This window comes from Candoia aspera, chromosome 3 (assembly GCF_035149785.1).
Source record: "Candoia aspera isolate rCanAsp1 chromosome 3, rCanAsp1.hap2, whole genome shotgun sequence".
In the NCBI taxonomy this organism is placed as follows: domain Eukaryota; kingdom Metazoa; phylum Chordata; class Lepidosauria; order Squamata; family Boidae; genus Candoia; species Candoia aspera.
In genome coordinates this window covers 48,369,695-48,384,484 of record NC_086155.1, presented here as the reverse complement: position 1 = coordinate 48,384,484, position 14,790 = coordinate 48,369,695, and the positions used below count along the sequence as shown (strand labels likewise).

General features: G+C 42.3%; 1 protein-coding gene across 2 annotated transcripts in view; it reads left to right on the top strand.

Moving 5' to 3' along the window:
- The first annotated feature begins 782 nt into the window (after positions 1 to 782).
- MDFI (MyoD family inhibitor) overlaps positions 783 to 14,790 on the top strand; it is a 61,843-nt gene continuing 47,835 nt past the window's right edge. Inside the window, exons 1-2 of one of the 2 annotated variants that reach the window (XM_063300093.1) lie at positions 783 to 887; positions 1,112 to 1,317. In XM_063300093.1, the coding sequence (XP_063156163.1) occupies positions 1,221 to 1,317 (97 nt within the window). In that variant the 5' untranslated portion in view covers positions 783 to 887; positions 1,112 to 1,220. Of the gene's footprint in view, positions 888 to 1,036; positions 1,318 to 14,790 lie in introns of those variants that run through there. The other variant, XM_063300094.1, reaches the window with a different exon arrangement.

Sequence of the window (14,790 nt, the reverse complement as noted above, 5' to 3'; positions counted from 1 at the left end):
CAAGATGGATGGATGACATTCTAGAGGTGACAGATTCAACCTTGGGGGAGCTGGGGGTGGCGACAACTGACAGGAAGCTCTGTTGTGGGCTGGTCCTTGAAGTCAGGAAGAGTCAGAAGTGACTGAATGAATAAACAACAAAAGGAATATTATTTTCCAGTTAAGCCAAGTCTTTTCTTTATTCAGCTCCTAAATAATTCTGTAACCTAGCATTCATGTTGCTTTTTGAAAAATAAGATGTAAGCACCATTGGCACACCGCTTTGATTTTTTCAGTTTGGAGATGACCTTTTGGCTACTCCATTTCCTGGGTATAAATTGCCTTCATTCCATTTTGTCCTCCCTTTTCCTTGACTTTGCTGAAGCAGGTTTGTGGAATAAAATAGGGTGTTTACATTTGTTTACTTTTAGTGCTGCAAAAGAAAAAAAAGAGAACCAATTTTGTGCCAAGCTACTTATTATAGGTTCTATGGACTCCAAATATCTCATGCTCGAAGGAAACTGAGTAATCAAGGCTGGATGCAATTTCCTGTTTTAAAAAAAAACCGATGGGAGGCAGAGCAGAGGCAGAGGGTAAGGGGAAGAGGCCGAAACTTGTCTGTTTGCAACTAAACTTTCTGGAAAACCCGCGCAACTCGAGTGGTTGAACGTTCTCCCAACTTTCGCTTTCCCTACTTCGGAAAACTTTAGGAAGTTAGAGGGAAAAAAGTTATAGCCCTTATAAAGCACGAGGACAATCAAGGGTTTGCGCCTTTTGCTTTCTAAGCTCCGTTTCCAGAGGGGTGAAGGCGGGAGCTGTGGAGCGGAGCAGCGGGAGAGAACCGCACGTGGAGAAGGCGGTAAGATGACCGTCCGCTGATGGAAGCGCGGCTGAAGACTCATCTCAAAGTAAGTCCCCTCCTCTCTCCCAATTTTTTAAGCCTCTGTTTTGGGAAATGGGGTGGAGAGCGGTGGGTTTGCGGAGTTTCAACACGACGAAGAGGTGACTGGAGGCGACGTTTGCGTCGGGCTGGACTTTCTTCGCGAGGGGGACGATTTGGGGAGCGAGAGATTTAGGAAGCCTGGGCTGGCGCGGGGCGGTTTCTCCAGCGAAGCGTCTGATTCATCCCCAGGGGTGAGCGTCTTGTGGGCCGGCCGGAGAGGGAGCGTCTTCAATGAACTTCGCTCTGTCTGTTTCTCTGTCTCTGCGGGCGGCGGCGTCTCCTCGCAGGGCTCCTTCCGATGTCCCAGGTGCGAAGCGACCTCCCCAGCCGTTCCTCTGACTCGCCCGATGGGGACCCCCAAGGGGATTCGGTGCTCTTCCCAGCCCCCAGCACAGGTGAGTGGTCTCTCTCTCTCTCTCTCTCTCTTTCTTTTTTTCGAAGGCATGGAAATCCCCACCCCTTCACTCTGGGCCGGATTCTCAAATGCTTTCAAGCAAAACACCGCAGAGAGAGGGAAGTTTCTCTTCCCCTTCCCCCGCGCCCCCCGCTCTCCCCCCACCCCGCCACCAAACTTTGCGTGTAGGCATGAAGCTTCACAAAGCTCCTGTAATCCGCTGCAGTTGGCCCGCTCATTTTGTGCTTTTTGTACACATGCCGACATACCCACCCTGCCTTGGGCTGCGCGTTTCCCCCTCCCAAGATTCCATTTCCGAGGGAAGAAGGGCGCTGGGACTCGCCCCAAGTGCTGGGACGGCAGTGGGCTTTCAGGAAGTCCCCCCCCCCCCCGACCTCGCTTGTCTCAGCCGCAACTTTGCCTCCTGGGAGCCTGCGGGCCGCTTCCCCGATCGAGCTCCATCAGCGGCTTGGCTCTTCCTGGGCGCCGTCTGGGAGAGGCTCAGCCTTTTGGAGAGCCGAAGGGGGGCTGCGGACGAGGGACAAGGCGAAGCCGAGCGCTTCCCCTTTATCTTCTCTCCCGAAAGCCGCTCTTCGGGCGCCGTTGGCTCTGCAAGAAACGCAGGGCTCCTGCGGGGAAGGGGAGCACACCCTCGGGCTTGGCCAGTTTCGGGCGGGGAGCGGGGAAACCGATTTCTCCCCGGAGGTCTGCAGCTTCCAGGCACCGTCTCTGGCTGGTTCTGGGCCGGCGCCTTGCCCTGATTCTCTCCCCGACCCGCCTCCGAGTCCTGAGCTTTTTGAAGTTCGTTGTTTGCATCCTCTTGCCCAAAGTGCCGCCGGGAAAGAGCGTCTTCCTTTGTTCCATTTAATCCTTTCAGCAGATCTAGCTTCGAAATGGGGCGGGGGAATGTGCTCGGTGCTCCAAACGAGGAGAGTGCATTCCACCATCCATGCAGCAGGTTTCAGAGCCAAAATAGCCTTTCCGGTTTGGAAAGGAACCACAGTACTACATTCACAGGAGACCCAAAACTCCATTACCTGGGTAACCATTTTTCTGTGTTTGCAAAAAAAAACCCCACTGAACTGGAAATTAACCAAGTCAGCTAGGTTCGGACAGCAAGCTAAGTTACAAAAATTCTAACCAAGATTTAATGAGTTACATAAATGCTTCTGCTGGGTCTACATCTGTCCTGTTTAAAGGTGTGGTGGGAACACCGAGACAGCAGGTTCACACAAGAGTGGAAATGGCAGATTGAGAAAAGGAGGCTGAATTTGGGTTCTGAATGGACAGCTATTGTGCTATGCAACACTCAAGCCACAAGTCTTCCTGTGGATTATTATTTCCCAAATTATAACACTTTTAACCATCTCCAAAGTAAATTTCTGAATAATTTTTAAAGCACATCTGGGAACTCTTCCTCTCCCCATTCAATGGTGAACTTGTAACTTTCCAGAAGTGCCTGAACTACAACTTCCAGTGGCCTCAGCAAGCAAGGCTGGTAATGAGAGATGGTGGGAGCTGCAGTTCAAAACATCTGTAGGCTCATATGATCCCCACATCCCTACTTCAAGCATATATATTATGCTTTATTATTCTTTATATTACTATGTTACTAACAAATATTGAGAGCCAGTTTGGTGTAGTGGTTAAGGCATCAGGCTAGAAACCGAGTGACCGTAAGTTCTAGTTCTGCCTTAGGCACAAAGCCAGCTGGGTGACCTTGGGCCAGTCACTAACTCTCAGCCCTAGGAAGGAGGCAATGGCAAACCACTTCTGAAAAACCTTGCCAAGGAAACTGCAGGTGCTCCTCCAGGCAGTATCTGAGAATCAGGCACTACTGAATTAATAAAAAAAAAATATCGGTATGACATTGCTACACTGAAGAGTTTATTGCAATGAGTGCTATAAAGTTACTCTAAGAAAAAGTGATGGAAGTTGTAAATGCTATGAGAATAATGAAAAATGATAAGCACAGGTATAGTTACTATAACTAGAAAAATGTTAAAATATAGGTACTATTTTTTTTATAGTATAGTTACTGTGTAACTTGTTTGCGAGGAGTTAATCTATGCCTGGCAATTGAAAAAATGCTGTTATTGCTCCCCTATACAAAACTATGGGATCTGTTAAGTGCACTAGGAAGGTGTTTAGCAAAACGGTTGAAAGGGTGAAAGAGGTGACAGTAAGCATATTGAAGGAAGTACAGTGTGGCTTTAAGGTGAGCAAGGGATGAGGCATACATGGTCATCCATTCTGATGATGTATGCCACCCACCTCATCTGGGCTGTGATAATCAGGGATGCAATGCTGGTGGACCCTGTGCAATCCAAGACCTCCAGGTTGGAGACATGGTCTTGCCAATGAATGCCAAGGATGGAGCACAGAGCTCACAAGTGAAATTTCTCCAGTTGTTTGTGCCTTCAGTACAGAGTCCAGGACTCACATCCATATAGGAGAGAAGGGATAACCACAGCTCTGTAAACTTTCAGCTGGTCAAGATATGGATGTTGTGTTGATTGAGCACTCTAGTATGCAGTCGCCCCAGTGCCTGGCTGGCCTTGCTGATCCTGGAGTAAATTTCTTTGTCCAAAGTCCCATCACTCAAGATGATGTTTCCCAAGTATTTGAAGCTGTTTACATTTGTAAGCTGGGTGTCGTCAGCAGTGATTTTTGGTTCTACAGGGTTGGTGTTTGGCACGGGCTGGTAAAGTACTTCAGTCTTGTTCAGGCTGATAGTCAGGCCAAAAAGCATAGCAGTGTCTGAGAATTTGTTCAGCATCATCTGTAGATCACTGTCTTTGTGCGCCGGAGTGCACAGTAATCAGCAAAGAGGGTTTCTGGAATGACTGTATGGAGGCTATTAGTCCGTGCGTTCAAGTGATGAAGGTCAAAGAGAGAGCCATCCAATTGGTACCTGATGTACACTCTCTCCTTTAGAACCTGGACAGCATGTGACAACATGCAAATGAAGAACTAGCACACAACCCTGTTTTACCCCTTTGGAAATGGGAAATGCAGCTGATATATCACCATTGTAAAGAAACTGTCCTGTCATTCCATCATGGAGTAGCTGAATCAACTTCGCAAATTTCCTCAGGCATCCATTACATCTCAGGATGATCCAGAGATCCTCCCTCTTTACACTGTCAAATGCCTTTGTCAGGTCAATGAAGACAGAATAAAGAGGCTTGTTCTGCTTGATGCACTTCTTCTGGACTTGACTTATGGGAAATATCATGTCTGCTGTACTCCGTTCTGGCTGAAAGCCACAATGCGCCTCTGGGAGGTTCATTTCTGAGACAGTGACAAGTCTGTTCAGGAGAATGTGGGCAAAGATCTTGCCTGTGATGGACAACTCTACCCACTGGAACAAATGAATGCATTATGAAGTTCTGCTTTCCTTCCGGTATATCACCATTGTCAGCGTCTACGCACCAACTCTCACAAGTCCAGATGAAGACAAGGAAAGTTTCTACAAGGACCTGGACCAGATTATTTGAACAAGCCCTGCCAGAGACAAACTTGCCATTCTGGGTGACTTCAACACTAGGATGGGGACAGACAGTGAAAACTGGGATGGAGTCCTTGGGAGACATGGGGTGGGAAAACTAAATAGCAATGGCCTACTGCTCCTGAGCAAATGTGCCAAGCATAACCTGTGCATCACTAACATGATGTTCAGACTTGCAAACAAGTACAAAATTACCTGGATGCATCCCAGGTCCAAAGACCGGCACCTACTTGACTATGTCATTGTATATCAGTGCAACCTCAAAGATGTCAACATCACCCATGCCATGAAAGGTGCTGAATGCTGGACAGATCACAGGCTGGTCCAGTTGGTCCTCAACCTGCATATAGCCTCTTTACATTGTAAGCAACCAAGGACTGTCAGAAAGTCATTCAGTATCAGAAGACTGCAAGACCCAGACCAAGTCCAATGCTTCTAAGATGTACTTAATGAAAAACTCTCCAGCAATTTACTGCTTGCAGGAACCTGTTATGAAAAGTGGATGCAGTTTAAAGATGTCATCATGCAGACTGCAACAACTGTACTTGGACTGAAAACCCATGCACATCAAGACTGGTTTGATGAAAACCATGAGACCATTTCAGCAGCCCCCCAGGCCAAGAACAAGGCCTATGCAGACTGGCAGAATGATCCATCATCTGTCTCAAAGAAAGACAAGTTTAAGCACCTGGAGTCCAAAGGACAGACAGAACTGGGAGAAATGCAGGACGAGTGGTGGCAGAAAAAGGCTGAGCAGTGGAACATTATGCAGACATGCATGCCACCAGAGAGTTCTTCAGTGCCATAAAGCTGGTTTATGGTCCTTCTAAATCAGGATGCTCACCTTTGCTGTCATCTGATGGGTCAAGCCTGATCAAAGACCAGGAAGGACTGAAAACTGCTGGGCCCTATGCTACGTCTAATGGAATTAAGGCTTATGCCCAATTCTAGAAGAAAACAGCAGCATCTAGAGAGTGTGCAGAAAAAAAATAAACACTAAGGCCAACTTTATGCAACCAGCCTTTTCAAACAGGATCAGGGTGAGTGATTCCCCTTCTTTCCCACAGCATCCCCCCCCCCCCAGGGGAATTTGAGATTTCTATTGCATGTCTTTGGATTCTGGGGAGAGAACAGACTAGTCAGTGATTTTCTTCTCTCATCTTCTGGTTTGCAAGAGAAATGGCTTTTGCTGACTTATATGCACTATAAACAATTTAAACAGACTGTGCAAGATTATGCATAACTAAGCTGCAGTTGTGGGCACAGATAGTAGAGAGTAAGGGCTCTAATGAACATGAAATGCATATAGTTGGAGGAAACGGAATACAAAATTCATGGGAGATGTATAAGTGAAAGTTGCTTACAAAAACAAATGTGGATTATCTTGGATTTTTTTAAAGCACCATTTATTTCAAACTTTCATGAAATAGAGAAGAGAATGCCATATGGTCAGATATAAATTATATATTAAAAAAAATACTGGCAGAAACTAGATATAAGATGAAGTATATATATATATTTTGGAAAATATCTGCTGTTGAGTTTACTAGGATTTATTTTGGAAAAGTATATTTAGAATTATATTGTAAAAAAATGTTGTCCATAAGTGCCCAAAGCCCCTTTCTGCAGTCCCTAGAGCCTCGTGAAATCATGTCTCCAAAATTTGGCTGGAAACTCCTGACAAACCGAGGGATAATTTCTTGCCTATTTTTGCAGAAAATAAACCTTATCCTGAAATCCTGCCAAAATGCACATACCCCCCACCCAGAAGCCACTATTTGCGCAATGTCATGACATCATTAACCTGCCTACTGTTACCCTCAGCCCTCTCCCCACCCTTAAATAAAATGCAGCTTCTGGGCTACCAAAAGACTGGCCAGCCCTACTGTAAGAGTTCTTCTGGTTAATTTCTATATATTCAACACTTTTGTAAAATAATTAATATAGGGAATCCATTTGTCTATCCCCATGAGGAATGCAGCAATCAGATTCTTCTGCAGACTAATACGATACAAGTCCTACCTCACAGAAGCATGGGCTGTGTTCTCTGTGCCGTAATTATCTCCTCCAGGATGGACTTAATGCCATAAGTACAGTCTTTCTGGATCACGTGAGGAATTAATCATCAGCATAAATTGACATGTATTTATTAAGAAATAACTCCCTTTGAATTCAGTGGAACTTACTCCCTGATGCATTTAAGGTAGAAGTCAAAGGCTAGCATTTTATCTTAAAATGTGGCTCATCAGATGCCATAAGAAAAGTGAAAGTTAGGAAAAAATAGCTTTACCCTGTTGTTTGTCACAAATCTCTGATAACAAAAGCATATTTCCTCTATGCATGGACAGCCTGTTTTGACGGTCTCATGTTGATTTGTGCAAATAGGTTAATAATGAATACAAGATAAAGTCATAGAGATGTATTCAAGAATATTCAGCTTGTTACTTCATGTATATTCACTGTGTGGATGTATCTTAAGTTTCAGTGCTGCCTTTATAGATCCTGCTTTCTGCAACATACAAGAATTAACCTTATCATCCCTAAGTATTGAAAATGGAGTAATTAGCAGTGAAGGATATATCCTGTAATGTATTTTGCATCAGCCTAACAAACTTAGCACTGGCTAACTTTGCCTTAATTTCCAATAAAGTTGTTTAGGAAACTTCGCTGAAGAAATGCAGATTGTCCATGTTGTTTTATTTCAGACTGTAATGCAAACATAAACCCTATACCAACCAGAAAACTCTTTTCCAGGACAAATGCTTCTTTTCTGCCCCTGCAACAAGATTTGAATGAATGTTTGCAAAAAGAAAAGGCACTTGCTGATCAGCCATGTTTGCATCATTCAAGACTTCTGATGTCACAAAACAAAGCAGGGATTGACTAAACCTGTAGGTACACTTTGGGAATGTTTACTGACTGGGGACCTACAGTCCTCAAAGAGAACTGACAGCCAATTAAGTACTTACTCTTCATAAGCGGAGGTGTCTCGGCAAGTCATTGCTCAACTGTCAGCCACTGAGGAATACTTTATCCTGCCCTCTTAGTCTTGTACCCCGACCCCCTGCTCCCTTTGTAAAAAAAATACACCACTGGTATGTCTCTGCTCATTATAGTAGGAAGCTATCAAGCTCCTTACTTTGTTATATATTTGAGCCCTTGTACCCCGTCATGATATACATCCATCATATAGGAATAACAGGAGCTGGGAGGTCTGGCAAGCCAGATGTCCCTTCCAGGACCTCACAGATCACATCCTTATAATACCACACAGTGAAATGCTATTCTTTGCAGTAGCAGTCATAGCTTGAAATGGAAGTTCCTCATTTGAAAGAAAGCTCAAGAATGCAACAAAGAAAACCAGGACTTAGCATGATGGCAAGCCTTGGCATGGCACTGTTGGGTCATTCAGAGGCTCAGCCTGATCTATGAGCAGATCTGCACCACTGTCTGGAAATTGCCAAAGTGAGAGAGGTTCATGGATGACTTATGACTCCTGTATCAGAAAACTTGGCACCTTCAAGGTAGTATGTCCATTGTAATCTCATGACATTTCCTTGAAATGTAGTTCTGACCGTGAGCAACAACAGATTTGAATGAAAATCAGATTTGCCAGCCTCCTAAACAACTATTGACCCAAATTATTCAGGTAGTTCAGAGATAAGGTTTAACCATATCATTAAACTAAGGAGGTTAGAAGCATTTTTTCTTTTTATTCTTTTTTTCCTGTACTTTTTCTTTTTGCTTTCTTTCTCTGTTTCTTGTATTCTTTATTCATTTATGTCAGTTTTTATGTTCTTTGTAAAACTTTTAATAAAATTTATATATAAAAAAGAAGCATTTGCTTCCCCATTCAAATAATCATCAATTAGTTTTTTAACTGTTTGTAAGCTGCCCAGAGTTGTTGTAATACGAGATGGGTGGGGAAGAAATATGATGACAGAGAGATAGAGAGATAGAACAAGCAATGAGGGAATCAGTACAAGTCATAGGGCTGCATTGTAGGAAACAGAGCAACAGATTAAGGTTAATGAATCCATGAATGATGTTTAGGTTGAGTCCTCATTTTCTCTTGTCTTCCCACTTCTGTGTAAAAATCCTAGCTTCTTGTAAGCCAGAGTTCTACATTACATCAGAACCAATATACATTAGATTAATACTAGTCAGGATTTTTGCCCTGAAGTGGGGAGATGAAGAAAAGAGCAGTCCTCAGCATTCCTGGCTTTCTAAGCTGATTTACAAAGCCATAAGTATGAATGCCAATCTGGACCACTAATTAGAGAAGAATTGTGGCCCATTAGGCTCCTTAGTGTTTCTCTCCATAACCACTGGCTTTCACAAAAGCAAGAAAAATGGAGGATCTCAACTGAGTTTGATAGCAAATAAATACATTCTCACCTTCTTCCTCCTCTCTGAAATAAGAAAAAGGCCATTTATTTTGTGTGTTTATGTGGAACAGGAATGAGTAAACAGTCACTTAAAATAGATGTAGTAGAAGAAAAGGTTACTTCACAGGCAAATATGAAAACTACATAATACATAAAACAAAGTCCAACGAACTGTGGCAGCTCTGACATGGGTATCTCTTTCTCTCCTTCTTTCCAGTCATTCATCTTTCTGTAGTCAAAATTCCACTTTGCTTTATGATCTTCATAGAGCTGCATGAGATGTACATGTATTCCTAGGATTTTATTTGACCTTATATTAAGACTTCCTGTTTTCTTGCTCCTGCCTTCCTATTTTGCTGTTAGAGCCAGTAGTTCTATGGTATATTTTCTCTGAGGAGAGAAACACAAAGGCAGCACTAACTTGTCACAGACATACAGTGCAGCTTTCTAACCAAACCCAGCTAGTTTGCCCTGAGGTATAATGTGTGTCTTGAAAGCCATTCTCTATCCAGATCCTGGCTTAGCTGTGTGGTCCAGCCCCTCAAATGGTTCCAAACAATGCATCTTTCACAAAATACTAGTGCTTTGCTCAGAGTTAAGCCTGCTGATCCAAGCAGAGCATTTATCTGGCCTCCAATCCATCCATTATTCTGCCTAAATATTCCACCTTTTTCAAATGAAGACCCTTCATGATATACGAAAGCCTTAGTTTTATGTGTCAGTTTCCTGGCCTAGATCTGCCCAACATTTAAGGCCTCACAATCTGGATTTTGCAACAGGTAAATAATGAGAAAATTTAAGTGTAGCAAAGGAAAAGCTGAGCTGATTCTTTCCCTCAGAGATCAGTCCTATTCTTGTTATGGTGTGGTATGTTTTCTTTTCTCCTAAATATGGAAGCTTCCAGACAGCATCTGGCTGAAGGTGTTGTGCCAATGCAAACAGGGTCGTTGTCCCTTTGCCGGAAAAGATTTGTGCTGCAGCTGTTGGCAGCAGATGTGGACTGAGGGAGAGGCAAAAAGCAACATCTAAGTACAAAAAAATTGATTGTACAAGCCTGCAAGAAGCACTGTGGTGGAATAAGGAGGGTCTAGATAGAGCATACAGGATCTTCAACTGTGATTTTTGGAGAAACTGCTAACAATATTGTATGACATAGAATATTGATCTGATTCAGTTTACAGGCTGTTCTTATTTTGATCTGCACAGTTGAACTTCCAAATGGGAAAATAGCCTTCAGTATGAGTTGTACAGCTATTGAAACCTATTTAGACTACACCTGGTAGCAATACCTTAATAATAGAACTGGAGGCAGCATTGCCTCTGAATCCAAATGACTAGGGCAGTGTTTTTCAAACTTGGCAGCTTTAAGATGTGTGGACATGCTGGCTGGGGAATTCTGGGAGTTGAAGTCCACACATCTTAAAAGTTGCCAAATTTGAAACATACTGGACTAGGGCATACCCTCTCCAGTTCTACTCTGAAGAAATGATATGTGACACTTTTTGGTGGGGGAACTTCTACAGAATACTTTGGATTCAAAGCCAGAAAGTGCTTTGGAACACATAGATGCACACATGTACCACTTGACTTCAACTCCTGAAGTCAAACCTGCCAGTTTGGTATAATGGTTAAGGTGCTGGGCTAGAAACCAGGAGGCTGTGAGTTCTTGTCCCTCTTTAGGCATGAAAGCCAGCCGGGTGACCTTGGGCCAGTCACTCTCTCTCAGCCCAACTCACCTCACAGGGTGGTTGTTGTGGGGAAAAGAGGAGGAGGAAGGAGTATTAGGTATGTTCGCCGCCTTGAGTTATTTATAAAAATAATAAAGGCGGGATAAAAATTAAATAAATAAATAAATCATGTTGCAGCTATAGAGAACAGCTGTGGGGGGAAAAGGCAGCTATTTTAAGGAGATGAAGACAGGTACTGTCATGAGTACTGATGGCGAGCAGGAGAGGGCCCCTATCCAGCGGGGAAAATGCATGTGTAGTACTGAGGAATTAAGCAGCCATTCAAAGAGACACAGATCAGACCTGCCTTAACTTTTGGGGTTTATCTGTCTGGGTTTTTCCCACGCTTCTTCAGTTTGTTAGGATTCTGTTTAATGTAGCAGTAATAAACACTAGAGACCTACTCCTCGTCTCAGCATGATTTCTGACTGTTAGGACAGGTACTGTGTGGGTGCCCTTGTAATTCAATGCATTTTTGGCCTTCAAATCCAAAAGATTTCACTGCCATATTGTGGGACTTTTTCCAGAGGAAAGATATTTGATTGTTTTTAGGTAGACTACCAAGGCAATGTTTATGTTTTAAGGTTTTTAAAATAATACGTTAATTCTCTGCTTAACAAACAACTTCTGATGGTTTTAAGAGTTTATTGCTTTCAGTTTTTGTTGTTTTATGAAACATATTGTTGATTATAAATTATTTTGGGGGTTCTCTTTAGGATCAAAAAGTAGAGCAAGAGCTCTTTAAAAATAAATATTTAGAGTTCTGATTTTATTTACATCTGTGTGTGCTTTGATTGAAGATTTACTTATTACAGCTTGTGTTTTAAATCCTGGGGAAAACATGCTTTAATCAGAAATGTACTAAGGTATCTGAATATCTTAAGGAGAACTGAGCAATTGTAATACCCATATTTCACAAATCTCTGCATGTCTTTATGTATGCTGGGAAAATTAAATAGAACCCTTGAATTTAATTGACTCATTATTTGGACCAGATGTTTCCTTTTTTTTCTGGACAGCTGCAGATTTAAGCACCCCCAAATAAAGTCTGTAGCATGAATCTGACTTGAGAATTACACACATGCAAAGGAAATCATGAAAAGCAACTCACGGGCCATTTGACCACCACTATTTAACATAAAAGCCATTTATTTTCCTCCAATCTCATCACTGATAGCTTCTACACAAGGATTCTAAAATTGCCTCAGACCCTGGTAATCCTGTGCAATCTGCTACATTCAGGAGCTGAGCTGCTTCATTTCTGACTAAGCTACAGGGAATTTGAGATCACACCAAAACTACTCCTCTCTTTGGTGGGAACTCTTGCCACCCTCTGCCTCCCAGTTCCTGAATTCAGTTTAACTGTGATTTCCCCCTCCCCAATAGGTTTTCTCTTTGGATCATATCTGCTAAAAACATCTGTTTCAAGGACCCTGCTTGGGGATGGTGGCGGGGGGGGGGGAGCATCAGTTTGGCAGCAGCTGAAGAGAAGGTGGAAACAGGCTGAATGCTTGTCAATTTCATTTCTGCTCCCTTTCCTCAAGAAGAGTTTCAGGTTCCCTGCAACAGTCAAAACAGCTCAGTGCATTCCCTCACTCCTGCTGTTTCATCCACCAACGGTTGTGCTTAGAGCAATTGTGGAAAGTGCAAGTGCCAATCGTTTTTATTCTTTTGGCTTCGCAGCTCAGAGTGCCTTTAATATGAAAATAGAAGGAATGTCACCTCTGCTGTTAATTTCCCCTCATAGAAAGTACTCTTCTTCTCTCCATGAACAGTCAGAGAAATACACTATACAATACAATATACTAAAATTGTGGTTGGGGGCACCAGCAATTTTTTACTCTCCTCTTAATCAGCTGTCAGGAATACTGGATGGTGTGCAGTGTTCTGTGCCTGTTCTCAGTGTTTCAAGATAGCAACACTAATTGTAAGCTGCCCAGAGACATGAACGTGAGATGGGCGGCTATATAAGCGGAATTAAATAAATAAATAAATAAATAAACACACACGTAAACACACACTTTAGAGAGGACTGCTTCCAACTACTTTTGTGTGATTTGAGACTTAATCAAGAATCATGGAAGGATCCCCTGTTTCATTGATTTGTGAGCTGGTCATTTTTTTGCCACAGAGAGGAAGAGTGAAAAAAATGTGCAGAATGTACTCTACCTTGAGAATGTATATGCTTAACTAGAATCCAAGCATCGGAAAGCAAGTAAATCTACTGAATTTTTTCCCCTATTATAAGACACTTCCTTATTATAAGACACCTATTGTAAGACACATTTCTCGAAAAAAAATTAAAGAAATAATTTATCAGTTGTAACCTATGTTGTTTAAACTGGTGTCTCCAATTTCAGCTGAAATTAGGCTTTTTACTTCAGATTGTGTCCCTCTGTAATTTTGTGACTCACTTCCCTTTCTCACATAAATGTTAATTGCCCTGTTGATGTGCTACATAACCAAGAAATAATGTTTTAATGTACCCTGGATGGTGTTTACGGGAGACAGGATTGGGGGAGGATTGTGTCCAGAAAGGTAGGTCCAGGTCCATAGGTGGAGAGAGTGACTCTACTAGCTCCCAGTGATGCTGGTGGAAAAGGCTTTGCAACTTTGCTACTCTGACATTGGTGTTTTGATAGCACCACTAGCAAAACCAGGGAAATACCAGAGATGTACCCTGGGAAGTTTTGAATCTGCCAAATTAATGTTTTCAGATGAGAGAAAAAATTCCATCAGCCCTGGAGTTGGTGTACTTAGTTTACCTCCACGCTTCTTCCTCTCCACTGCCATCAGCGTATATAATTCTGCCCTGGATTCCATACACCCCATGCTCCTGCCCTGTTATACACATTTGAGTTTGCTGTGCCATCAATAAATATTGCTAGCTGTCTCCATGTAACGGTAAGAAATACATCCCAAGTTTATTAGCAAATCAATATATTCCTGTTATTATTAAATTGGTAATACTTTGTATCAAATCTTCCACATACCAAGCAAAACTCTTAGTACAAGTAGACAGATTAATTTAATAGGCATGATGGAGACCCAGTGGGATGACTTCCATGACTGGAATATAGCAACTGAAAGATACAATTTGTTCTAAAGGAAGTGAAGCGGTAAAAAGGAAGGAGAAGCTGCACTGTATGTTGAAAATATCCATGTGAATGAACTTGGAGACACCATAGGGAACAGTGAAGAGAGGAATAAAAGCAATAATGCTGTTGATGTCGACTTTCACCTGCCCATCTAAAGAGAAGATATGGATGAAGTGTTTCAAAAGCAAACTGCAGATCTTTCAGAGAGGAACAAGTAGTTGTGAAAAGTATTTTAAGCATGGTCTTTCCAGAAAATATCTCTCTTGTCTTACTGACAACTTTATTCTTCAACTATAAGAAAACAAGGTTCCCTTGATCTTTCTGGGGAAAGGTATTATGTGGTGCTGATGCTCTAAAGCTGAATGTAGTCTAATGTATATTTTAGATTTCTAAAACATAGATTTGAACAAATTAAATAAAATGATAACCAGGTTTCCATGGAGGAAAAGATAGTTGTTAAAAGAGCTCAGTATGAGTAGTAGTTTGAAAAAAAAAAAAGATATTAAAAGCACAGTGGCAAACAATTGAAATGAGGAAACAAAAAGGAAGATAGCAGAAGATGTCAATGTGAATACATGAAAAAATTTAGTGAAGATCTGAAAACAAAAAAAGAAATAGGAAGTAAATGAGGTATGTCTTCAAAGAAGGAGCCTGGAATTGCAGATACGGTGTTAGAGAGAAGCCAAAGCTCAGAATGAGCTGAAATTGGCCAGAAAAGAATGTTAAAATGTGTGGAAGAGAAAAGACTCA